At 47.0% G+C, this 26,781-nt stretch overlaps 1 protein-coding gene across 1 annotated transcript in view; it reads left to right on the top strand.

Annotated features, from left to right (window-relative positions):
- The window catches only part of ATXN7 (ataxin 7), a 128,855-nt gene that overhangs the window by 95,682 nt on the left and 6,392 nt on the right, over nt 1–26,781 (top strand). Inside the window, 7 exon segments of the mRNA XM_033424772.2 lie at nt 11,474–11,723; nt 13,756–14,015; nt 14,492–14,574; nt 18,915–19,180; nt 20,675–20,873; nt 21,214–21,335; nt 25,665–26,628. Of these exon segments, the coding sequence (XP_033280663.1) occupies nt 11,474–11,723; nt 13,756–14,015; nt 14,492–14,574; nt 18,915–19,180; nt 20,675–20,873; nt 21,214–21,335; nt 25,665–26,628 (2,144 nt within the window).

Genomic DNA, 26,781 nt, shown 5'->3' with positions numbered 1-26,781 from the left:
GCAGTTCACCGTGTTTCCTGTAGAACGTGTTTGAAAGCTGTTTTGTCGGATACTTCAAATCCACAGCAAAGTTTCAAGCAGAACACTGTGTCAAGAGGAAGAACAACTTCAGAATACAAACAGTAACCCTGGGAAGTCATTCAGTAACTTAAATTGAGTGTATAAAAATTTAATTACTGACTGACTGCCAGAAAAGACTATTCTTTTTCGGTTGTGTTATTAAGGTAGCCAGTACAGCCAAGCAGATTCTTCCTGGGTGGGTTGGGCGGCTGTTCTCAAAGTTACCTTAACTCTCTCATGCCTCGTCTGCAAGCAGGAAGTGAGGTGACAGTTGAAATCTTTAGTTTTCACTGGATTCACCTTTCATGCCTCCTGCAGTAATGTGCTTGACCGGATGGTTCTCATTGAGGCTGAAATTTAACTACTGGTTTGCAGAACTTTAAATACAAACAGATTTTCAAACCTTTATTCAAATTGCTGTTTAATGCCCTAAAATTGATTTTTCTAAGAACTCTTATTTCTCGTCAGGCAGTTTTAGTGTTGCTGTTTCTGGTTTCATTTTTGCATATCGCTTTTGGTGTTGATTAGTTGACAGCCCCATCCTGTAGGTGGGGCAGACGCTGTTTTCTGTCTTCAGAAAAAATAAACACGTGCTGCAGACTCCTCGTTGGCATTGTTACGTCATGAATCACCCATTCCTTATTAACAGAGCGCTTAATGAGGAGACTTTAAGGGCTGTGTTGTGAGTTTGGGGTTTTTGTTATTCCCAGGTTCACGGTCTTTTCACCCCTTCTCCACCTTCTCCCCAATAAAGTGAAATATAAAGGCCACAAAACTATTGGGAAACAGCAATAAGGATGTGGCTTACAGACTAGCGCAGCACTCTGAAGCAGATGGTGCTGTCATTCCGTTGCACCTTGGACTTGCTGCTCCTCTTGGCCTCAGAGGACAGTGCTCCCTGAGGGGATTCCTGCACAGAAGTTTTCCTTTTAAAAAACAAAGGAACAGAACAAAAACAGAGAACTCCTCTAGTTTGAGTTCTGCCAGGTTTCTTTTAATTTTCTCTCTCCCCTACCCTTTGTGTGTGTGTTAAAACTGGATTGGAGTGGTAAAGGCATAGCTTGTTTTTGTTAATACTTTTTGCATTTTGATGATAGCCTTGTATCTTTCATTAGAGAAAAACTGGGAACCAGACCCAAAACGTGACTAGAGAGGTACTTGCGTAAGGACTGAGGATGTCGATGCTTGACCCGTGCAAGGTGTTCACAAATTGGAAGGCTAAACTTAAAATGATAGATCGCTAAACGTATGGGATGCTTTTTCCTCCAGCAGATAAAGGATTAAAGCAAAAGTAAATGGAGACTGATGGAGTTTTGGTTTTGGCTTTTGGTTTCTTCTCACATGTTGATACCTGAGGCGTGCCGACATTTCAAGTCAATGGGAGCGAATTCGGGGGAGATGCTGTGCATCGCTCAGACCTGCGGTCCTGTTTGTTTCAGGCAGGGTGAGTGCTTGCTGTACTCTGCCAGTATCATTTGGGTAACAGTGTGTGTCCTGAGGACGGCGGAGAGAGCTGCTTGTGACTGTTAGCAAAGTGGAAGTGTCAGCCAGCATGTCGTTCATTGCATGATATCCTGTAGCCAGAAATGGTGACGGCAACATCACAGGGGTGGCATAGTTTGGTGGCTGTGTTTTGCTCAAGGCGGTAACAGCCTTTTCCCCAAAGTTGTATTTGCTAAAAACATCTGTGTGTGTCTGTCTGAAATCATGATGATAACTCTCAGTTCGAAGTCTGCACCTTGAACAGGATAGGAAGGGCCCCCTTAAGGAAATGAACTCTTATTCAGACCATTCAATGTTCCTTAAACAAGATGCCTTATGACAACGATTATGAAGAAATGATATTCTCCCAACGGAGGTGATCAGTTGTTATACCATCCAGTATCCCCTCTTTTTCTCTATCATTCCATCTCCTTTAATAAAGTATCTGGAATTTTTAAAAGCCATTTTTTCCTAATGTTTGTACAGACCTACAAGTTGAGACAGCAGGGGAGGGCTACCTCCAGATATTCAGTAAGGTTTTCATATTTCTCACATACTTGAAAGCAAAGTTCAGAAAGAACAGTCCCCATGGGAAGAATTCCTGGCAAGAGGATTATCTGAGGTTGCCATATTTGTGGTCCTTTCTTAGCAACATTATTTACAATCCATTCACGCCTGTCCCTTCCCCCACCGGAGTTGGAGTCATTCTCCCTTGTAATCTGCCCTTTGTGATCTGTTCTCTTTCATCAGCTAGTGTGAATGGGAATGCTGCAGTGCCGCCCTGCCCAGAGACGTGGAAATGCCAAGGGACCTGGAATACTTTAGTGGGGCTTTTATTTCCGTCATAAAGCACTGACTTCAAGAGCTTGATAATTTGATTATAGACCTTGGCGAAAAGTTGTTTCAAGTGGCCCAAGTGCTGTAAATGACTCTCTCTTCTGCACTTTCCCCTCGTGTTTTAATTTAAAAACATTCTGCGTTAGGGGGAGGAGAAATGCATTTGGCAGAAGTCGCAGTTGGAGACTAATTTGTTAGGGCAGCCAGTGTTGAAATCATCCTTTTCAGTTAAATCTCTCTAGTGGAAATGATGCCGAGTGCTTTGTGTAAAGACTTTTTTTTCTTCCTCACTGTTTTCCAGTGCCATTTGTAACCCACCTAAGCATGCTCTGAGGCTGCCTCGCGGCTCTGGTTTTGGCTTTTGGTGAACTGTCCTTTGAGGCACTGTGTGTCAGAGGTCAGCTCTGGATTCCACAACTTGAGATTTGAATGTTTCGGGACAGTCCCACAGATTTGCTTCCTTTTTAGCATCAGACCACGCTTTGCTTGCTGTGGAGTAGTCCGGTCGAGTCCCTGGGGACCCTCCAGAAATTGGATCAAAGAAAAAGCAGATATAGGATTAAAAAAGAATATGTAATGACAAGGAGTGGAGTTGGATTGTGTTTGCTGGTGAGACACGTGAAAGTGCTTTTAGAAAAGAATAAGAACGTTTACAGGGAGAAGTTGACAGTGAGAGTAGTGAGGAGACACTATTAAATGCTTTATGTCCACACATAGTCCACAGTGTGACTTTAAAAGTGTGCCAAGGGGCTCCCCTGGTGGCGCGGTGGTTGAGAGTCCACCTGCCGATGCAGGGGACGCGGGTTCGTGCCCCGGGCCGGGAAGATCCCACATGCCGCGGAGCGGCTGGGCCCGTGGGCCGTGGCCGCTGAGCCTGCGCGTCCGGAGCCTGCGCTCCGCAACGGGAGAGGCCACAGCTGTGAGAGGCCCGCGTACCGCAAAAACAAACAAACAACCTTGGCACACTTTTTTTTTTTTTTTTCGGTACGCGGGCCTGTCACTGCTGTGGCCTCTCCCGTTGCGGAGCACAGGCTCCGGACGCGCAGGCTCAGCGGCCACGGCCCACGGGCCCAGCCGCTCCGCGGCATGTGGGATCTTCCCGGCCCGGGGCACGAACCCGCGTCCCCTGCATCGGCAGGTGGACTCTCAACCACCGCGCCACCAGGGAAGTCCCAAGGATTTTTTTGTAATAGTTATTAAGAAAAAAAATAGATGTGTCCACCCAAAGTGTGGTTTCACAGATACTGCTTAGGATAATGCTGAATTGGGTATGCCTGGTCAGTCACTGAATTTTATGTATATTATATATATATATATACACACACACACACACATATGCAGTTTTGATATATAGTCTGCCTCAGGCCCTGATCTTAGATGTTTCATAGTGGGTCATAATCCTTGTGAAAGACAGATGATGCCTCATGAGTTGTGTTTGGTGGCCTGAAACTGAACTATGATGGCTACTTTGGGTTAACCGGGAGCTGGGTAATAGTACATAGCAGTTATTTTCAACCTGGATGTCAAAGTAAACAATTCGATTAGTTTTTTGAAAGGGCTGCTTAATGAATGACCCAGCGTTTCTAAACTGAGCTTTCGGTATATGTAATTATTAATTGCTGTGCCTGGCCAAAGGAGCTCTATATGTTTACCTGTGTTTTACATTTTATAGCTATGTGTAAGCTTGATTATTAAAAATCCTTGCTTTAAATGGGAGCAGTTATAGAGAGCATTTTCTGTAACAGAGTATGCACTCTATTTAACCTTACCTGACCAAATCTATCCAAAAGTGTGAGTTTCATTTAGAGAAAAAATTGTGAGTTTTAGGAATCATTGCTTTGATAATCCACATAAAATTGCCACCCTTGGATCCATAAACTTGATCTTCACTTTCTTCCTTTTCACCTGCAGTTCTTCCTAAGTGACTCAGTTCTGTCAGGAAAATGAGCCAACTTTTTACTTATAAAATAACTTTAGTTTGAATGAGCATCTTTTTTGGTTGGTGTGTGAATTTATTCATTTTTTTTAAATTTATTTTTAAAATTTTTGGCTGTGTTGATGCACGCGGGCTTTCTCTAGTGTGGTGAGCGGGGCTGCTGTTCGTTGCGGTGCGTGGGCTTCTCACTGCGGTGACTTCTCTTGTTGCGGAGCACGGGCTCTAGGCATGCGGGCTTCAGTAGTTGTGGCTCATGGGCTCTGGAGCGCAGGCTCAGTAGTTGTGGCGCACGGGCTTCGTTGCTCCGCGGCATGTGGGATCTTCCCGGACCAGGGCTTGAACCCATGTCCCCTGCATTGGCAGGCAGATTCTTAACCACTGCACCACCAGGGAAGCCCTATTCATTTTTTTATTTTTATTTATTTTGCGGTACGCGGGCCTCTCACTGTTGTGGCCTCTCCTGTTGCGGAGCACAGGCTCCGGACGTGCAGGCTCAGCGGCCATGGTTCACAGGCCTAGCCGCTCTGCGGCATGTGGAATCCTCCCGGACCGGGGCACGAACCCGTGTCCCCTGCATCGGCAGGCGGACTCTCAACCACTGCCCCACCAGGGAAGCCCCTCCTTATTCATTTTTAATGAATTCTAAACGTTGTTCTTCCGAGCTCTTGATTGAGAAGAGCTTAGTATCTTCCTGGACGACATGTAAAGTAAATCTATAAACTAAGTCTCTACCACACTGGGGAAGGTAGAGTAAGTGGTTTTGGTTTGTTCTTCACTGATTTCTGTCTGCTTGGCCTTTCTCACTTGAGTCTGTAACTGGCATTACCTGGACTAACAGGGGGCCTCTTACTCCCTCTGGAGTTCCCAGTACCTGGTCCACAGTCAGCCCTGGGCTGCAGGCTTTACAACTCTGTTACTTAATCCCAACAGCCCTGCAGGGTAGGATTGACAGATGAAGAGTCTGCCAAAGTAGATAGAGTCAGGTCTTTTCCCAGCGTCACCCAGCTAGTTAGTGACAGAACAAGGGTTTGAACCCACATGTGTCTGACTCCAGCGTTCTTGCCCCTTCACGTGATCTTTTTTTTTTTTTAAGTTTTTTGGTTCTACTTTGGATTCTATTCAAGCTGGTTAGTTAATCAAGACTGTGCCCAACAGCCTCTGCTGGGAAGGCAACCAGGACCAGGGCGTGACTGCAAGCATGCATAATGGTGTTGGTCTGTGGGGGCCGGCCAGCCTAATCCTATAGAACAGGTATTTCTGTTATAGGTATAGAACAGGTATAACTGCTCCTCCTCATGGGTTCTTTGTAGAGCATATCCATCTGGGAACTTTCTAAGTGATTCTTTTTAGCCAAGCCAGAAAGACAGCTCTGACTGGCACTTTGTACCAAAATTCACTCTTCAAACCATCTTTAATGTTTCCCTGCGGGAAAAGAAACAAATGCAACACTGGCTGACACCCATAGCTAATCTTTAGGATAGCAACTTCCAAAATAGGAAGATTAAATCCACAACAGCCTGGGTTTCCCTTAAACAGATTCTGGATCCCCACCCCAAATTTACCAAAACTCTGTCTTAAACTTGTATGTTCCAACTGTGCCGCCCTTTGTGCTAATAGCCTGCATTTGCGGAGCGCTTGGAAAGATGACATATGCCGCAACCCTTACCATCACCCCTCTGCCTGCCTTTGGACCATGCATTGTGGCCTGCTAATGACACCGCTTAAGGTGGACTGTCATGTGGTCCCGCCTGGGCACTAGAGTCACCCTGCCTGGGGTTGCATCCTGATCCTGCCTCTTCGCTAGCTGGGTGATGTTGGCGACTGACCTGAGTCCTTTAAATCCTTGGCCTTCTCATCTGGAAAGTGGGGATCATGGCAATATCTGCTCTGTAGGAAGATGGTTAGGACTAAATGAGGCAATCCCTATAAGTTTCGTAGCATGGTGCCTGATGGGTGGTTTCCGCCCACTAACAGTAGTGGCTGCTGTTGTTGCAGGTGAGACTTTCCATTAATCAGTTGCTGGGATCATAAAAGATTAGCAAAAGGCTTACTTAATAAGATACCAGAAAAGGGCTTGGAGTAAAAACAGTTTTGTGGGCTTTTCTGAGCTGTTAGCCATTCTGCCTGCTCTTGTGTGATGATCATTGAGCATGGGACAAATTGATTCTATGCTCCCGAGTGATAATAGGCCTTGCATTATTTTGGCATGTGTGAAATTGAGGCCAGAACACCAAATGATCTCTCTCTTTTAAAAGTATGTATTTAATAAGCAAGTAAACCATATTTGTTGTAGAAAAATTAAACATTGTGCAGAAGTTTTTCAAAAATAGACCTACAGTCCCAGGGATAACCACTTAAAAAAAGTTTGACAAATATTTTTCTAGATTTTTTTCAAGCATGAATGATTTGACGTGACAGTGTGCTTTTGACTGCATTTTAGGTTTGTGTCCTAACTTTGACACTTACACGTTATATAAGTTATCTTTAGTTTTTTATTTCAAAGCAATGTATATGCCTTTAAAAGATCTAATTATTTGCTTTGAACTCCTTTTTGGTTTGTACCTAGGTGTCAACACTTACATATATATATTTTTAAACCTCAGCATGAATCCACAATTATAAGCCCAGTGTTCTTGGTTGCTTTCTATTTTGGAAGACTGAAAGCTGTCCTCTCCCCTGGCCACCTCGGAATCCTACCCTTGCCTGCAGTGGTATCACATGCTCAAGCCACAAGGGAAGAAAGCCCGATGCATCCATCTCTTGCTCTGTCTCTTTCTCCCTGTCTCTGTTTCCAGATCTGTCTTGTGTGGTCCCCCCCGCCCCCAACCCCAGCACTGCCACACATACACCGCACACTCACCCGTGTCTGTCCTTCTGTCTCTGCTCTGTCTTTTCACTGTATCTGTGTTTGTCTGTCTGTTGGTCTGCCTGTCTCTCCTGCTTGCTGGAGCCATTCACAGTGCCCTGCTCATTCAGGGACAGAGTGTGCTTTCTCTGGGCTGGTGCCAGACCCTGGAGAGAGGAGTGCTTTGAAAACTCAACTTGGACTCCTCACCAAACCACACTTCAGTTATGCTTAGCATCTGGCCACCAGTTTGTCCACTTAATATAAGGTCCCTAACCCTACCCATAACTTGCCCGTTTCCCTTTTGATCTGGAAACAAACACTTTTTTAAAACTGGAAGCCCAGTTTAAAATCTTAAGAAAAATAGGGGCCCAGTGTGAAAGGTTGGGGAGAGTCCAACTCAACTATAATTTAATTTGTGTTTTCTTCTTTGCTTTCTCGTGAAGGGAAAGCCAAATGCCACCCTTTCCAGAGAATGAGTTACCAGACCATGATGTGAAGGAACAACTTAATTCAGCAGCATGACAGGGATTTGAGCTGGCACTTTTCAGCCAGAATCACAGTTACACACACGCACGCACGCGCGCACGCAGTCTGTTTCAAGTTCTAGTGAATGAAAGAAGTTCACATGATGGATTGCCATTCTTAGTTTTTAAATAGCTTTTATTGTTGCAGTAGAAAGTACAACTTTTCTGAAATGTTATTGATATATCAGCTGACCTTTAATGTTAGAAAGCTTTCACTCTTGATTTTCTAATGCAAAATCCCATATCAAAGAGTTAATAGACAACTCAGGGAAAAAAAAAGCATTAACAGAAGAAAACAGGGAAAGTGGACTATGATGGGGATAGAAAATTGAAAGGACAGGGACTTCCCTGGTGGCCCAGTGGTTAGGACTCCGCACTTGCACTTCAGGGGGCTCTGGTTCGATCCTTGGTCAGGGAACTAAGATCCCACATGCCACTCGGTGCAGCTAAAAAAAAAAAGAAGGAAAAAATTGAAAGGGCAGACTGGAAGTTGCAGCCAGTTCTGCCATAAGACAGCACACATTCCTAAGAAATTACCGCATTATGCAAAATGACGTAATAAAAACCATAGGAGACTCATTAGAAAAATGGGATAATGGGTACAACACCCAAAACTTTATCAGTGACACCCAGAAAAAGATAGGAACCTAACAAGAATGGTAGCACAGTTTTATGTGTATTAAATGGTTTAAAAAATACATAAATATTCATTCTAACATGACAGTTTTCCTTGAAAACAACCTGACATGTGCTTTTGCAGGTAGGTGTCGGAAGGGTTTCAGTTTGTAAGCTATTGTGAAGTGGTGGAAGGAAGATTATCTGATATCGAGGAAAAGGTGTAGCACCAGCTGTGTGGATGGTGTGGCTCCTAAGGTCCATGGTGAACTGAGGTGGATGGTGCATGTTTGGGGGCGGGGCGGGGGGGTGGCTGGGCAGGCTGAGGGTGTGAGCTTTTATTCCCACGTGGCTCAGTTTAGCCAGGTGTCGTTTTCTGCATTTACCTAGTGCTTCTTGCCGATGAAATCTTGCAGAAGGAAATACAAAAATTCTTTTTGCTCAAATTGTTCCTTAGTAGATCAGTGACTTCGGAATAAGTTTACGTTTTCAAAACAAGCATTACAGTGAACTATGTTTAATTCGATTGAGAATTTTCTTTACATCATTTGATATCAGAGAAAATATATCACTTTTACTCTGAGACACCTGCTTGAGAATTCTGATACCCCCCAAATAGTAAAAAGAGTGTATTTCCTAGAAGTCAAAGTTTTGGTTGGAATTTTTCCCCCTCTTTGTACCACAGACATGGTAATTATTCCTTTAGTACACTGCCACTGGGGGTGATTTTTGTGGCTGAACATTTTAATTTAAATATTTAATAATTTTAATGTATATCAGAGATATATATTACACACTTTTGAAACCTGTTGTTTTATAGATGCTATTGTTTTGGAAAACAATAAGAGTTCTGGAAAACACTGAGAGTGGTATGGTACCCTGCTTCAAAGTTGGGCCATCTGAAAACAGATTGGGGGTAGTTTCAGGTTGCCCCTGATAGAGGGGCACTACTTGCTGGTGATTAAGGGCTGGGGGACAGGAATTCTAACCACCCTGAAATCCTGTACAAGGATTGTTGTGTCCAAAATACCAATGCTGTCCCCGTGAAAGACTGGTGAGTATTAGATTGAGGAGGAGGAAGGAACAGTAGAGTTGATAATTTGAATAAAAGTGTTGAGTAAAAAATAGTATTTTATGTGTCTTTGGTAAGAATGATGAAAATAGTTTGCAGTTGAGGGAAGTTTGGAAAACACTAGTTGAGGACAAGTAGTAGCGGTGAGCTTCATTTAACAAACCCTGGTATATAGTGCCACGTGCTCGGCAGTGTTCTCAGTGCCATAGAGATGGTAATTTACTCAGCTGTGGTTAATGGTTCTTGAGGCATTAGCCTCGTCTAGGGTAGGCTCTCACCATTGACTGCGCAGTGGAATCACACAGAAGAGTTTGTAAAAGTCTGGATGCCCAGGCCACAGAAAAATCAGAATCAGAATCTTTGAAGGTGGGACTGAGGCATCAGTATTTTTTAAGCTCATTAAATTATGCCGATGTGTAGCCAAGGTTGAGAACCACTGCTCTAGGACCATTTGAAAATCACTGTCTTCATAAGAAGAGCCATACCAATCGGGCAAATGTTAATTGAAGGCCTACTCTGTGCCATGCTGTCGGGGCAGATGACCGAGACAGGAAGCTCCACCATCCAAGGGAGTCGGCAGAACGGGAGACAGATTTTTACAGTCCTGGCTGACAAGTGCTGATGCCTGAAAGTATATTCAGAGTGTTTTGGGATCACGGAAGAGAAGGAAACTAATTTTTTTTAAAGAAAACCTCAGGTGCCAAATTTGGAAAATTATTAAACTTGTTATTTTAGCTTTCCCTCCCTTACACACTACTTTCATATCTGGCGGGGGTGGGGGGAAGCAGCAGGCACTTACAAATTACTATCAGTTTAGCCTTCCTAACCTGCTTGTAGCCTTTGTGTGGTCTAGTTGGAGAATTTGAATTCTGCCTGTAGATAGCATAATGATTTTGTCCTGGTGTAGAGCAGGCTCTTTAGTACCTCATACAGCGTCATTGAGCTATTGCCCTCCTGGGAATAAGTCAGCACAGCTTCACAGAGAGTCTCAGGACTGATTTAAAAGGACCTTTGGAAATAAATCCTTTACATGATGGTTGTAGTCAAATTGATTCTAATATGCTTAATTTAAAAAATACTCATATAGCTTCCATATTGTGATAAATAAATGTTGGATCACATACATTTTAAAACTTAAGAGTAAAGCAAACGTATTTTAAATTACAACTTCAACTAAAGGCAACTACTGAAGCTACCAGCTTGAGGTACTTAAGTAGATAAAGTTACTAAGTAATTTACTTGTTTCCGATGGTAACATTCTTCAACAGCTCTCGATTTATTTAGTGTGGGTTGCCTTACTCTGAGAAAACCTGATTCTCTAGTGGATAGACTTACTTTCAGTTAAGCCTGAGTAGTCCTTACTTAACCATGAATTACTTCCTGGTATAAAAAGCAGGCTTAGCTATTTGTGGTATTTTTGTCTTGCGCCTTTGGCATCCTATGGTGTGAACAAGAGCTGTGCCATCTGTAGTCAAGTGAGATTATTTAAAAGGGGGGGGGCGTTGGGAGTGGGGAGTGAAGTGATTCACTGGAAAATTTCAGCACAGATTCTTAGGGAACGATAAGATAACCCTAGAAACATTCTTATTTGGTGTCATATACTGGTGGGTAGTGACAAAAAGAAAAATTAAGGTACAACTTGTTTCTTAACATTTTGCTGTTTTGAAAATTGGAGAGGTACTACGCTAGAAAGGAAGAAAGAATTCCGTGCAGTGGCAATTAGCAGAGCTCTGCAGATGAATGAATACTTTTCCCCTCTCTGACTACAAGTTGCAGTGAGGTTCATTTCTAAAATGCAAAACCCACTCTTCTCAGGGTTAGAATGTCTGTTTCCTAATGGTTGTCTATGTATGATAAACCTCTTCAGGCCGAGACGTTTCCTAAGCAGAAGGACCAGTTCCTAGAATCCAGAATAAGTCTGTGGGGTCTAGATAAGCCATTTCTGAAAGCTGCTGAGTTTAATATATTTTCACTTAGTGACACGTATTTGAACCTAAATGTGTTGATTTCCGGGGACTCCCGCAGGGTTCCATTGGAGACTTGCCTGAAACAGTGTCTTTCCCCCCCCCACCCCCCGCCCCTTTTGTGTTCCTTTTCAGAAAGAAGACATAGCTCATCCAGCAAGCCTTCTTTGGCCGTTCCTCCCACTTCAGTATTTTCCTTCTTCCCTTCTCTGTCCAAAAGCAAAGGAGGCAGTGGAAGTGGAAGCAGCCGTTCTTCCAGTGGAGGTGTTCTAAGTGCATCCTCGTTAAGTTCCAAGTTGTTGAAATCGCCCAAAGAGAAACTGCAGCTCAGGGGGAACAGGCCAATGCATCCCATTCAGCAAAATAGAGTCCCCCATGGTAGAATGTGAGTATGGCCCAGAGGGTTCTTAAAGCTCACCTGCCAGAAGTGGAACTGTGTACACGAGTAGCATCTGAGAGTGTATGTGCATAATGTGAAAGAGAGCCCACTTTGGGGAAAATTCAAATATATGTTGTTGTTTCTTTTTGTTTCCCTATTATACCTTGGGAGACTTTATAGAGTCATAATAGCAATAATAATACTTATCTATTGATCCTTTCTTGTGTGCCAGCTATTGAAATTTAGCTAAGTGTATTGTCATTTACTTATCACAACAGCCCTTTGAAATAGGTATTGCTGTTATCTCCATTTTCTGGGTAAGGAGAGGGAAGCGTGATAAGATTGAAGAACTTTAGCCACGGGCCCCTCAGGTCAAACAGGCCTGGGGTTCAAATCCCGCCTCTATCATTTCCTAGCTGAGGGGCCTGGCCAAGGCCCTGTTTATCTCAGAGTCTGAGATAACGGCCCCTGTGCAGGGTTAGTGGGGGTGGCAGGATTCATGTATTAGACTCAAGCACCTGGCTAGTGTCCGGCCCACAGGAGACCTTAAAGGAACGGATGCTGGTGCCGCCGCTGAGGATGACAGTAGGAATAAAAAGGTGAAGAGATCCCCAGAAGCTGTTCTAGGATTTTCTGGGGCCTGCACAGCAAATAGGGAAGCAGTGCTTCCTCCCACCCCCAGTCTTGGGTTCACATCCAAGCCCTGATCAGGGGAGACTGGAAGAAGTTCACACCACCAGGCAAGGCCTTGACGAGCTTCCCTGGTGGGCCTGTAGGCTGGCAGGCTCTTTGTGGGTGACATGAGGGAGCAGCCGTGCACTCCCGTGGAAATATATCTTGCCCCATCACGGCATGCTTCGGCCTTGGTGGCAGGTGGCTTTTCCCTGGCCTGCCTCCCTTTCGGAGGGTATGCCACACATCGCAGTCCCAAGGTCTGATAACCTGGTTAATCTTCGGGCAACGGCCAGCACCTGCTCTTGCGCACGGACCCTGCCAGCTGGGAGAGGCCGTGGCATCTTGCAGTGTCTCTGCTGCTCTCGGGCTGTTCCAGGTACAGCTGTTTGGTGCTATTTGTCCTGGTTGTTAAGCCCGCAGCCTCTGCTCATCTGTCAGAAGTGCAAGTACAGGAAGCTTGGCTTTCATTCCTGGAGCTGTCAGAGAGCCAAAGAAAATGCCAGTACAGTGTGTAAGCCATTCGCCCGCTTACCAGCTGTTAGAGCACTGACGCCACTGGGCAAAGTGTATAAAACCTCATCAGTCCAAATCTTCTTTATTTGTAGCTGGGCTCTAGACGGGGACCAGGCTAACTGTTAGCTTCGTACCAACATTTGCCACCCAAATGACAGTATCAGTAAGATTCCAGAAAAAAGTCAGTTCTTGGTTAGCGATACAGGTATTCAGTGCTCACCAGCTGAGTGTCAGGCACTAAGATTCCAGGCTCCTATAGAGAAACCTTTTTCAGGGACTGGAGAATTACCACTTCACTGACACATCGTATCCTAATTAAACATTGGTCTTCCTCATTGACAGAGGCAGAGAGCCTCTTCTTGGAGATACATTGTTAGGCACATTTGAGTTCTTCCAAGTCCTTAGTGACATTTCTTGGAAATGTTCTCTAATTTCAGTTATTCTTTTCTCTGCTCACTCATTTTACTTTATTTTGATGGATCATTTCTTAAAAATGACAGCTCTCGAAAGATATCCTCTAAAGGTCCTGCAGTAGTCTTTGGTCCTTTTAGACCTTTTCATATTTTGCTTCTTGCAGGAATTACATTGGGTAACGGGAATGACGATAGACCAGGTAAATTTGATGGTTCCTCTGGAGCTTTCTGCCTCTCCAGAAGGGCTTACAGACTGAGTAAAAGTCTTACTGAGTTTTCTGCGCAGCCCTAACAAATTTTCGTAATGTACCTTTGGGAGCCTAGCTCTGCGCGGTGCACAGGTAGACCCAGGCTCTGCCCTCGTCCCTCTGGCTCACCAGTCACCCTGGGCTGCTGGGGCACTCAGGTGCTGGTGTTCTCACTTCCCCCTACGACAGCATGACGCCCTCTGTCAAAGTGGAAAAGATTCCTCCGAAGATGGATGGCACACTACTGAAATCTGCGGTAGGGCCAGCCTGTCCTGCTGCTGTGAGTTCCTCAGTCAAGCCTGGCCTTAACTGCCCCTCAATACCAAAGCCAACCTTGCCTTCGCCTGGACAGATTCTGAATGGCAAAGGGCTTCCTGCACCGCCTACGCTGGAAAAGAAGTCAGAAGATAACTCCAATAACAGGAAATTTTTAAATAAGAGATTATCAGGTAACTTCACATTTTCTCTCAGTATTCCTTTCTGTATTAATTGGGCATTCCTGGGAGAGCAAATCAACCGTTATCTGTAAGTCCTTTTTTTAAAACTGGCCAACTTCAGCTTAAGGATGAAGTTCCTTAAGTAGTGTCTTCGAGCTCTTCATTCTTGATTTTAAAGTGCACGCGTGTAGGTAGGTGACGTAAAAGTAGCTTTCTAGTGGTGTATTCCTAAATGGAGTAATGAGTAATGCTGGCTTAAACAGTCTCTTTCCTGTCATCTGGTGGCGAAAGTCCCCACTCTCTTAGAGATGTCATGGCTTTTTTGTGGCGCTCGTACATTGTGTATTTTATATTTATTGATAATGTGGTAGATTTTCTTCAAGTTATAATTGGTCTGAGATAGGAGAATCTCAGATTTCTCCTATTTTCTTATTTTCAAAATAAATGAAGCAGCGTTTGACATTGTAATGTCTGTGTGCTTTTGACAGAAAGGGAGTTTGATCCTGACATCCACTGTGGGGTCATCGATCTCGACACCAAGAAGCCCTGCACCCGATCTTTGACATGCAAGGTAGGGGGGCTCCTGGGCAGAGCCCGATGCTCCAGGAAGCTTGGGGACCTGGGCTGCACAGCACTGCGCCCCAAGCGTCTCTCACTCACAGGGCATCTGTTCTGAGGGTTGTTCTGAATTTTTAAGTGAGGGAATGACTCCGTTTTGATGAAGAATGCCTCAAGTTCAGAAAACGTGGAGCCTGTTGTTATAAACTGCTATCTTAAGAGGGGTTTTGCCTTCAGTGAGCCTTACTATATGCAGGGGAATGGTGTTTTTTCCCTAATCAATCTGTTATTTTCAAAGCCTTTTAATATTTCCTCATAGAAATTTAATTTGAGAGGCTCCCCTTTACTGTGGTTTAAATTGTACTGACTTGGAATGAGTCCAGACATTTCCTTTGCATATATGTGAATATTCTTAAAATGTTTGTGTTATCTCTGGTTCTTCAGTTTTACAGCTACTTTAAAAATATCTGTGACTTTGAGATAGCTTTATTTTTTTAGTTCTAAAAAAAATGCTAGGTACCACATAATCTAATGTATATGTAAAACCCAAGAAAATGTAAAGATTCCCCCTTTCTATCCTGAGTTTTCCTTTGAAATGCCAGTATGCTAGTGAGAAGGCGGTATATTGGCTATAAAATAAGGGTTGACATGGGGGTGGCCTCTGGCTTCAGTAGACCCCCTTCATAAATGAGCATATATGCTTATGTCCCCAGCCACTGTGCAGAAGGGTTCAAAAAGTATTAAGAATCATTGCCTTGAAGTAATTTTAAAACACTTGTTTGGAGGAGGAGGTTAAAAATTATAAAAATTAGTGTTGTTCTCTAAAAATTAATAAAATTTTTGATGTATTATTTTAAGTTTTACCAAAGATTATATTTGAATAAAGAAATTCAGACTCCACTCCAGCCCTAAACAGTAGAGGAATGTTAAAATCTTCAGAAACGGGAAATGTTATTTCTCGGTAGTTCTTATTTTAATTTCAATTTCTAATTTAATTTTAGCGTGTGGATTTTATCTTGCAACAATGGTACTGAATCTTGTGAGGAACTAGGTTGGTCAAAAGCACCTTTAAATACCTAATTTTTAAAGAATTATGGATTCTCTTCCCAGAGGAAGACATATATACACATATGTATTCTGAATTTTGCATTTTATTTCAGAGGTGGATGGTCATCCCCACTCCAGTTGCACCATTGAATCTCTAGGTTAAAAACTCCTCAGGACAGATTGCTTTGTTTTATGTAATATTAACTGAACACATCGAGTGGTGTGTTGTTTGACGGTAGCCAGTTGAGCTCTGTAGAATCATGTCCTGTTCAGCTGCCCCTGAGGGAACTTGTGAGTGTGTGCCTCAGCCCTGCTCCACGCCATGTCACACTGCCAACCCCTCTCTGCTCTCTTCCTGCCTGCCTGGCTCTCAGAAACATAGATTTCTCAGTATTGTGACACGTGTGGTCAATGAAGGATGCTAGCTTTACCCAGGGTGCTCTTTTTTAATCGTCTGTGAGGCATGCTGGTGAACCAAAAGCTTTATCAACTCCGAATCCGCAAGGAATTTGACCAGCCTTCTTCCTGAACCTTCATTGGCTTTGTGTCGATCCTGCATTTTTCTCGCATCTTCCTTTTTAAGTCGTGTATGCTCTCCATGTGTCCTGTTAAGGGTGTCATTACCATCTGTAGCAGGGTGCTAAGCCTGTCTTTGCATTAGTATGCATCTCCATCCAGGCATGCCATGAGTTCGGCATAGAGCTGGCAGAACATGCAGCATTGTGGCTGGCCTGCACTTGCACAGAACACCCTTACTTTCTTCCCGTGTTCTGTTTGTCAGTGCTTCTCCCTCTGCTTGCCTCTGTTGCGGCCCGAATCCATTCAGCGGTGGGCCAGTAAACACACTGGAATGCTTGACATGCAAGCGGCGGGTCTTGCGTGTCAAAGGACCCAGCTGAATGTCCCCCACGCTGCTGCCCAGATCTCTCCTGTCTTAGACTGAGGACGTTGTCCGTTCTCTTAGCTGTCAGGGCATCTGCTGCTGCCCACTCCTGTCCCTCTGTCGTCTGCCTGCCACCCTCACTGTCCCCTCCTCACTTCCTCATCTGTCCAGTGTTCTGTTCTGTGTCCTCTGTGCCTTCCATGCAAGTAGATGTGGGTTCCTCTCAGGGTAGGAGCATTTACTGCACACATCTGCGGGCACAGACCTCCTTCTGGGCCTCAGAGGATACAGGCTTGAACAAAATCAAGGCGTGGCTCCTGCCCTTTTGGGGCTTACAGTCTAATGGAAGAGATGAAGATTAACTTGGTAATGACTCAAGTAACTGTAAAAGTTACCACTGAGGGGTAATAAAAAAAGAGAGGCCTGTGTAATGACAGCCTTCACTAGGGGAACTGAGTCAGGGAAGGCTCCTTTGCTGTGGGAATACTGGGCTGAAATCCATATGATTTGTCTGGGCAGAAAGGGGTAGGAGAGGCAGAGGAGACAGCCTTTGTGAAGGCTCTGGGACGGGGCAGGACAAACAGCTTAGGGTGTGAAAGGCAGCCAGGAGGCGGAGGCGGCACCTGGTGCCAGAGGAGCAGGGGGCGGGGGTGCCCCGGGCCTCGTACAGCTGCTCTTTATCCTGCGAGCCTTGGGCAGCCCCCCACAGAGTTCTGATGGGGAGGAGGGGGCATCAGGGTTGCGGCTGGAAGGTTCTTCAGAGCTCAGGGCAAATGCTATGTTCTCTTCAAACCAAGCTGGGAAAATACTGATCGTCTCTGCCTACTTTCTTCACTTGGTCTTTCCGCGTCTTCTAAGCACCAGGGGACACGCAAAGGTGAGGAGAGGCTTCTGTGTCATCTGTCTGGAGAGACAGGCAGGTGGACCCCCAGTGATGTTGTATATTTGTTTGTTCATTCAACATGTATTGGGGGCCATTATTTTTATCTGGTTTTTGTTTGAAGCGTTTATGGCGTGCCAGGTGCTGTACTAGGTGTTGGTACAGCACTGAACAAAGCAAAGGTCCTTGTCTTCATTTAGGGTTACTTTCTTGTGGATATATTACATATTAAAGAAAACCAAGTAAAATCTTAAAAAGAACCTCAACACAGTTTTCTAACTATCTGTGCCAGGTTAGATTTTGGGCAAACATAGTTTGCAGTGTATGTGGTACGGACGTAGGTTATGTTATTGAACCGCAAAAGAGAATTAGAAGCCTAACTCCCCTTAAAATCCCTTAAATTGTAGCGAAAATGTAAGCCTGTAGAGCAATACATTTGTATAATGTGTGTATAATGAACACACAGAAAGTATCATTTGTAGTATTGTTGTAACATAGAAGAGGGAAGGAGTTATGTAGATGAACGCATATTTGGGAGGTGTGATTTGGCGCTGCTGTGGTTAGCGGCTCCTTGCATTTTTTTCTTTACAGACGGAGGCCCTAAGCAGTATGGAGTGGTCAGGTTTACTTGACCATTCTTCTTCTCAAGTAATTTCACATTTCTCAACAATGACCGTTTTGGGGAGGTCCAAGAGGGAGGGGATCTAGGTGTACATATAGCTGATTCACTTCATTGTACAGCAGAAACTAACACAACATTGTAAAGCAGTTATACTCCAGTAAAAAGAATGTGACCATTTTTAAATTCTGAGGTTAGACATCGTCTCTGGATCCAAAAATCCTATCCCGTTTTCTTGATTCCCATAGGGAGTGTCTTTCGATAGGGACTCAGATGCTGGTTTGCGTCTTCTCCTGTGCACAGCCTGTCTTCTTTTGGCCTCCTACTCTTTAATCCCCCCAGGTCTCCCTCGGCCTGTCTCCAGGATGCTGTGAGCCCCTTTCTCTCTGTATGGCATTGTCACAGGAAGAAAGAAACAGTTGTGTTTAATTTTTACTCTCTGGCAGTTAGTGAAAGAAGACTTTGTGATACGTATTTTATGGAATAAGTGCTTCTCCCCTGTTAACGTTCAAAACTCTAAATGGCCCAAAGGGGGCTTTTCTAGCGGAGTTGGTAACAGCTCCGATCAATGAATAGTTCCTGTCGCACAAAACACGAGGACCTGTTACCTGTTTGTATCTACTGTTTGCCCCTCAGTTACATACCTGGTGGCATGGTTATTTAACATTTCTTCTTTCTTATGGTGGAAATAACATCACCAGGTTCTTATACATTTGGGGGCTGGAATATCTGCTTCTAACTATTAGGAAAAAAAAAATCATACTCAAGATTTTTAGCCTGTCAGATGCTGAGCAGCCTCTGATTAAGCTAATGCTCCGAGTTGCTGTTTCATTGGTGTTTTTGGATGTATGGCAGAAAAAGTGATGACTGCGATTCCTCCATTTCTGGTTGTTTGTTTTTGTTGTTGTTGTTTTTGGTCTGTAGACACATTCCTTAACCCAGCGGAGGGCTGTCCAGGGTAGAAGAAAACGATTCGATGTGTTGTTAGCCGAGCACAAAAACAAAACCAGGGAAAAGGAATCGATTCGCCATCCGGACTCTCAGCAACCAACGCAGCCTCTCAGGGACCCGCATCCCACTCCTCCTAGAACTTCACAGGAGCCACACCAAAACTCTCACGGAGTGATTCCTTCCGAATCAAAGCCTTTTGTAGCTAGTAAACCTAAACCTCACACCCCCAGTCTTCCAAGGTAAGCCCCGTCCAACAGCTCTCTCTCCCTCTTTCAGAGAACAGACGTGCAGACTGTAGAGCCCCGGTGTATCGTGATGTCGAGGACAGACATCAGGCTCGCTGCGAGAAGAGATGTTTCTCTAATGGGGTTTTACTTTAAGAAAAAAGAACGTTCATCACTGAGTTTCAACCAGGACTGTTTGTGGCCAAATGCAAGCAGCAGAGTAAAGCTAGAATTATCTGTTCTGCCCTTGCTCAGCGTTCGGTGTCTCCTGACCCTGTTGAGTAGGGCTGCGGCCCGGTTTCTGCCTGCAAGTTAGTGACGGGAACATTTCACATGGCTTTGGCAGCCATTTCCCATTCATTTATCTCGCTTCTTGCAAAACACAGCAGTTGGGATTCTTGCTGGGGGTAGGCATTCAGCCTGCGTCTTTACAGCATCCATTTACAGCGTGTTTTTTCATTCATTCATTTGGGACTCTGGCCTGAGCGTGTAGGAGTCATTTGAGCTGTGTAGTGAGCAGCAGGTCAGAACTTAGACACATCCCTTGGAGACAGTGATGGTGGGCTGAATATATGTGTGTGCGTGCTTGTATATTTAACCCAGTTGAAGTAAAGGACTTTGTACCCACTTTCCAGAAAGAAGGGGAAAAGAAAGGCATAGAGAACGAGGGTTTTGAGTCTGGGCCGAGGGCTTGTGCTTAGCAATGTGCCAACCCTTGGGTGCTCTTGCTTAATTAACCTTTTATCCTCACGTGTCTGATTCTTGAAATGGTCCTGTGAGGGGTGGAAGTGCCTCCGTCTTGGAAACCTGAGCGTGCCCGTGAGCCTGTCCCCACGTGGGCCCCCTGGTTTCCGAACAACACGGTTGGAGGAGTGATCAGAGGTGCCCGAGAATGTGGCCAGGCCCAGGCTGTCGATTCCTTTGCAAGTCCTTTCTTTGGCCAATTTCATTAAAGTTTTTCCATCTATTAAAAAATAGGCTTAAGTCTAGAAACACCAGGCCTTTATGTGTGTTGGAAAAGCACACTGCTGTCCTTGAGTTACACACTCTAGATTACCCACATAAAATGGTAAAGCTACCTTCTTTTATCACCTCCTGTCCCTCTTAGGTTATTTTCGAGCACATTACCAATTACGTCATTGATTGCCTTAGTCACCCAGTTCCAGGTGAAATTTGAAGAGGAATCAAAGAAAGAATTCTCTCAAACTCCACATGTATTTCGCCTTCTTTGGGGAGAATAGGAGGCGGACCAGGTGGCTGTGGAATAGAGAAGTGGCTATAAGTTACTTTGGTTAGACTGGGCAGACAGCTGCATTTGACATCGCGCGGTTCGGGAGAGAGGACCCTTCACTCCCAGGCCCCCCGGATCAGCATCTGTGTCCCTAGTGCTAGTGGTGGAGCCCAGACCTCCCCTGATGGTTTTGGAGACATTGTTGTATCTGAGTTAAGGCGGCTGATTCCCATACATGTGATGTGATCTGATCAGTGCTGCACTTTCTACTCACCAAGGCCTCCAGGCTGCCCTGCTCAGCAAGGTGGGAGTGCCCCCATTGACCCTCCTCCAGTCCATGAATCTCCACACCCTCCCCTGCCTGCCACTGAGCCAGCTTCTCGGTTATCCAGTGAGGAGGGAGAAGGCGATGACAAAGAAGAGTCTGTTGAAAAACTGGACTGTCATTATTCAGGTCATCATCCTCAGCCAGCATCTGTAAGTTCCACATCCGCCCCCGCGCCAACCCTCCCCACGCCGCAGGGACGGGGCACTGCAGGGGGGGTGCGGCGGGGACCTGGGCATGCCCTCCGGTCCGTGTGGGGCGAGGTCAAGGTGCGAGTGCAGCTCAGAGCAGGGCGCCCCGAGGCGGCATGCACTCGGTCGGGCGCGTCTCCTGCTCTTTCCGTTCTCTTCCATGACACTCAGGGCCAGGCGTTGTCACACTCGTGCTTCACAGCCCTCGGTCCTCAGTAAGCGCCGTCTGTCCTGGCCGCTTCTTCCCGGGCCGCACGCCCTCGGAGTTAGCGAGTCCGAGCGTGTGCTCTCTCTCTTGCAGTTTTGCACATTCGGGAGCCGGCAGATTGGAAGAGGCTATTACGTGTTTGACTCCAGGTGGAACCGGCTTCGCTGCGCCCTCAACCTCATGGTGGAGAAGCATCTGAACGCGCAGCTGTGGAAGTGAGTGCCCGTCCCCCCACCTCTGTGGGCGGGTGGCGCGTTAGGGCTGCATCCTCTTTGTTTCTTACGGGGCTGGTTTAATGAAGGTAGTGGTCTCTGAGATGAACACATGGCCTTTGACCAGCCCTGGAGGAAGGGCCCTCATCATTCATCCACTCACTCTCGGAGCAAATGTGTCTTGTTCTCGGTGCTGGGGTTTCAGGCCGAGGGACTCCCAGATGGACGGAGCTCACATTCTAGGTCAGGGAGAAATGCGAAAGCCAGTCAACAGAACATAGAGCTCATAGCTTGTCGTAAGGGAGAGAACAGAAACGCTAATAACCTGTAGCGCTTACTGAGACTACTGTAGGCCAGGCACCTTAGCAAGTACAGTTTTCACACCTTGCTGTGTCACGTGGCCTGGATTATTCCTGTTTTACAGGTAATGAAACTGAGAAGCAAGGTCACACAGAACGTTAGAGGTAGAGCCAGGGTCTGCACCCACCTAAGAGCTGAGGTGGGAAAATAACAGGATGGAGGGATTCATGGAGAGCCTGTCTTAAGGGGCCCTTGAACTGAGATGAATGGATGAGAGAGAGCAGCCGTGGGGCTGGCGGGGAGGAGTGGGTTCCAGGCAAGGAGAACCGTATGTGCAAAGGTCTTGAGTCAGAAAAGAACATGGCTTGTTTGAGAAAGAGCAAGAAAGCTCCTGGAACAAGAGGGGATCCGAGAGGTCAGGTGACACTGAAATTGATTGACGGCACTGAGGAGCTGCTGAGGGCTTTAGGGAAAGGAGCCATTTGCTCTGGTTTACAGTTGAAAGTAAGGCGATCATCTCGTGTGGCCTTATGCACGCCGTTTCCCCAACATGATTTTAAGTGGAAGAACAGTTCCATGGCCCGAAAGGTTTATTAGCTCAGCCTTTCCTAAAGTAAAATAGTTTTTGTTACTGCAGGACTTCTCAAAGCCTTTAATAGGCACGGTCCGTCGTAACTCTCAAAGCAGAGGATATCGTGTATAATGCGGACTGTCTCCCAGGCTCTTTTGACCTGGGAACCTCTTTTAGGGGAGCATCCTGGGGACTAGCGTTTGGTGGAACCTACTTCGGGAAGCACTGAGCTTTGCTAAAGGGGGCTGTCCGATAATACTTAGTCATCCCAAACCCTCCATTTGGGTGTCATTTATTAGTGCCTTCCTGAGTGGACTCTGCGAGTACATCTATTTTTGCCTCTCTGCTTTGCTTGCCTGATATAGTCAGAGGGAGTTGTCAGAGACCTCGGGTAGTCCAAAATCCAGAGAACCATCCCCATGCTCGTTGATAGGACTTGCACTTGTTCACGGTGAAGACCAGCCCCGCAGCAGTGTTGCTCTGCTTTATTTCACGTTTCTTCCTGGTTCTTCCTAGGTAAGAACCTTTCTGAAGGAACAGTGTTCTGAACCACAGACAGACTTGGGCCATGGTTTGTTGGGATTCTTTGGGGGGTGGCCTCACATCAGAAAACTTTAAAATGCATGAAATCTCAGCTTCTTACTGGTGGGACCTGGAGAGCTCATTGAGCTCACAGAACTATGGGTTTAATGTACTCCTAAGGGTTTAGAAGGGTCCTCAGAATTTTTATCCCCATTATGTTGGTAAGTGGTTTATGGCCAGTGGTTTGGGTTGAGAGAGTTTCGGTTCCTAACGGCTTGTGTTGGAGAGGTTTTCTTCCTTGTGCTCTGAACCTCTGAAGAAGCAGGTCCTGAAGTTGACTCCACTGTCTGTCTCTCTCTGTTCTGTCAGAGGCTCACTGCCTTATCCGTCACTTGCTCCCATTGAGGAGGAAACTGTTCTTTCTGTTAACGTGACCTTTGGTTTTGAAAAAGTCAATTCGGTAGAGACAGACGGGCCACTCAGTGATGAGCTGGCACACGGGCCTGGGGCAGGTAGGAGCTTGAAGAGAGGTGCCAGGCCAGGTGCTTGAGGGAGTAAATGCTGCCGACAGGGGAGTGAGGGGAGCCTGGCGCAGGCCACCCCTGAGATTTGCCGGGAGTGGCTCGGCACTTTTCAACCGGAAGAGAGCTCTTCTTCAGGTGGCATCTTTGAGGCACTCACGGAAGGTCTTGAGGTCGGCCAGGTCCCATCCTACTGGCTCAGCCGAAAGTCCTCCCTTTTGCAAAGAGCCCCGGCAGCACTCTTCTCAGCCCCTTACCCTTGAGTTACTGTGGTTAACTTTGGGATAAGTGGAGGTGCGATTTGAGCCTGGCAGTGAAGTACGTTATCTTCAGTGTGTGGAGTCTCTGGGCAGCAGTGAAAGTAGACCAGCTCTTCCTCTGGAGCATTGCAAGCTCCTGTGAGCTCTGTCCACTGCTTGTGTGCTGTGACTGGGGACGACTATTGCACTTCCCCTAAGGAGGGGTTGGGATGGCCATCAAAGGTTTTGTGGTTTGGGTTTTCCTTTTTCTAATTAATTTTTTAGATTGGTAATAAAGTCACTTGGCTAAAAAAGGAAACATGAATATAAAGAGGCATACAGTGAAAAGTTTTAGTCCCCCTGGCCCCCATACTCCTCTGTTTTCTACCCACTCCTCACAGACAGAAGCAGTTTTATCAGTTGCTTGTGTCTCTGAGTTCATGTGTGCAAACACAGGTCAATATGACTACCTCTTCTTTTTTTGTCTCTTCTTTATGCAGAAGGTAAGAAATGACTTAAAAGAGCTTTTTTAAGAGAAACCGGCCATGTCATCCAGAGAGGTCCACATCCCTGCCCCTGTGGAAGCCTTTCCTTTTCACAGGATTTGGTTGTAGCAGCCTGGCCCTTAGGCCCGTCTTCCTAAGCCACCTGGTGGCCATGAGAAGCCACTGCGCCCAGGGAGCCGGAGCCCCTGTGCTGCGTTTCGAGCAGAGGTTCTCACAGGTGCCGTTGCCCTGGGGATCTTGTTGAGATACACACCACGATGAAGGAGGTCTGGGGTGAGGCCCAGGGACTCAGCGTCTCTAGTAAGCCTCTCAGGTAATGTCAGTGCTTATCCTTCGTGAGTAGCATGGGGGGCTGGAGTCTCCTGGAGAGATTTGGAATTTACTAACGCCTGGACCTCACCCCGAGATTCTGGTGTGGCCCGTCTGGGTGTGGCCTGAACTCCACAGGTGATTCTGATGTGCAGACACAGTTGGGAAGCACTGACTTAGGGCCAGAGCCACACTTTTGAGTGGGAGTTTTAAGGCTGGGCTGCACACTTGCAGTTGTTGATACCGTTTATTAATAACTATAGTCCTTCTCAAAACGCATGTGGAAAGCCCTTGGGCAGCAGTCTAGGCCAGCGCTCTCACTTGAAGGATGAGGGACCCGGCCCCCGCTGGTACGGCGCCCGGATCAGCCAGAGCTGCCCGTGGAGGCCGGGAGCTGGGCAGTCTTGGCACTTGGCTTCCAGTCAGGCCGTTTGCTGTTTTGCATCTCAGTGTTCATTATGCCACAGGGGTTTCTGAGATTTTGGCGCCGTCACGTTTTAAAAATCAGAGTTAAAATAAAAGCCAGGGTGAGGGCGGCGGGGTGGGGGAGTCCTTCCTGGTTTGACTGTTTGAATACATACTTTACCCAAATATTATAGACAGAGTACACTGTTAGCGCACCGTGAGCAGAAGTCCCCCTGAGATCTGGGGGCTTTGTTCCCTTGTACAGGCACGTACAGGCTCTCAGGCCAGTAGCTGGGACCGAGCAGTTGTTATTAACTAGCTGTGCCCTTGCTTTTTCCTCGTTCTTTCATGAGTTGTCTCAGCATTTGAGCGCCTTCTATGTGCCAGGCACCGTGCTGGATGGACAGTGGTAAATCAGCTGTGGATCTCTCCGTCTGCGGAGATGCTAGACAGTGATCATCGGTCACACGTTAAAACTGCCAGAGTCTTCCAGAGTCTGGGAACAGGGGGCAGTGCGGGAATGAAGCGAGTCAGGACGGTGAGGGCAGTTTTCCTAAGAAAGTGATGATGGGGGCTGAAACAGAAGTGTGAGCAGAAGTTGGGGTGGGAGTGCTGTAGGCAGAGATACCCAGGGTCTCGCTTCACGGCCCGTTCTCGGAACTGAAGGAAGATCAGTAGCCAGGATCACGGAGTTCGGGGTGCCGGATGGGAGGGTGCGGGGTACATGCCTGCGGCTGCAGCACCAGTGAGGCGCACGGCCTTACAGGCCGTTGTTCTCATAGCGCAGGAAGCCATTAAGAATTTGAAGGGGAAAAGTGACCCTCTGTGTGGCCCAGCATCTCAGCGCGATCCCTGTGACCAAGGGGTGTGTTCAGTGCCAGAGGTGAAGGGGGTGTCCTTCTGAAAGTTTCCACGAAGGGCAGTGGTGGACGTTGCTCAGGCCCTCTTTTGTTTCGCAGGAAGATCCCGCCAGTGCCCAGTACCGCATTGCCCGTCTCCACACGTGTTCCTCACCGGACAAACTCTGTGCCGACATCACACTGTGGGGTCAGCTGCCTGGCGGCAGCCACCGTATCCCCCTCCCCTGCCCCGCTCTCGTCCTCCTGCATCTCCCCCAGTAGCAAGTCGGTACCAGCTCATGGAACCACACTGAACACACAGCCCGCCGCCTCCGGGGCCGTGGATCCCGCGTGCAGCATGCAGTCCAGACAGGTGTCCTCCTCCTCGCCCTCCCCCTGCACGCCCTCCGGCCTGTCCTGCGTGCCCTCCTCCCCCATGGCCAGGAAACCTCAGAAGTTGAAATCTAGCAAGTCTTTAAGGCCCAAGGAGCCTTCTGGTAACGGCACTAACTGTCACCACGCGAGTAGCAGTGCCGGCAGCGGCGGCTCAGGAAAGAAACGCAAAAACACTTCCCCGCTGGTAGTCCCCTCCCCCTCCCCCTCTTCTCATTCCATGGAGTCTTTTAGGAAAAACTGTGTGGCTCACCCTGGGCCTCCCCACCCCACGGCGGTAGCCTCTCCCCACGGCATCGGCCTCAACTGCGTGGCCGGCAAAGCGAACTCGGTGAGCGGCCGGCACGAGCAGCCCGGGCGGGGCGCCCCCGGCGGGAGCCCCGGCGAGTCCATCAAGAGGATGAGCGTGATGGTGAACAGCGGCGACTCCACACTCTCCCTCGGCCCCTTCGTGCACCAGGCCGGCGAGCTGCCCGTCAGCTCTCACGGCGCCTGCTCCCACCCGCACACTCCTCTGGACAAGCTCCTAGGCAAGAAAAGAAAGTGCTCGCCCGGCTCGAGCGGCATCAACAGCAGCAGCGGCAGGCCCACCAAGGTGGCCAAACTGCCGGCCCTGAACAACGTCCATGTGAAGCACGCGGGCCCCAGCCCGGGGCCGCCAGGACTGGCAAACAGCTCCCTCCTGCATCAGGTAGGACAGGGCCTGGGAGCCCCGTGGGGAGGCCCGTGGCCCCTCCCTTGAGATCTTTCGTCAGCTCGGAGATCTGTGTGGTCGGGTTGGTGGGTTTGCCTAAAAGCCAATGTCCAGCTTCGTGGGGTCTTTTAAGAAAAGGATGAGTTGATG

The sequence above is a fragment of the Orcinus orca genome, chromosome 10, assembly GCF_937001465.1.
Source record: "Orcinus orca chromosome 10, mOrcOrc1.1, whole genome shotgun sequence".
Classification (NCBI taxonomy): domain Eukaryota; kingdom Metazoa; phylum Chordata; class Mammalia; order Artiodactyla; family Delphinidae; genus Orcinus; species Orcinus orca.
This window is presented reverse-complemented; position numbering and strand designations above follow the sequence as displayed.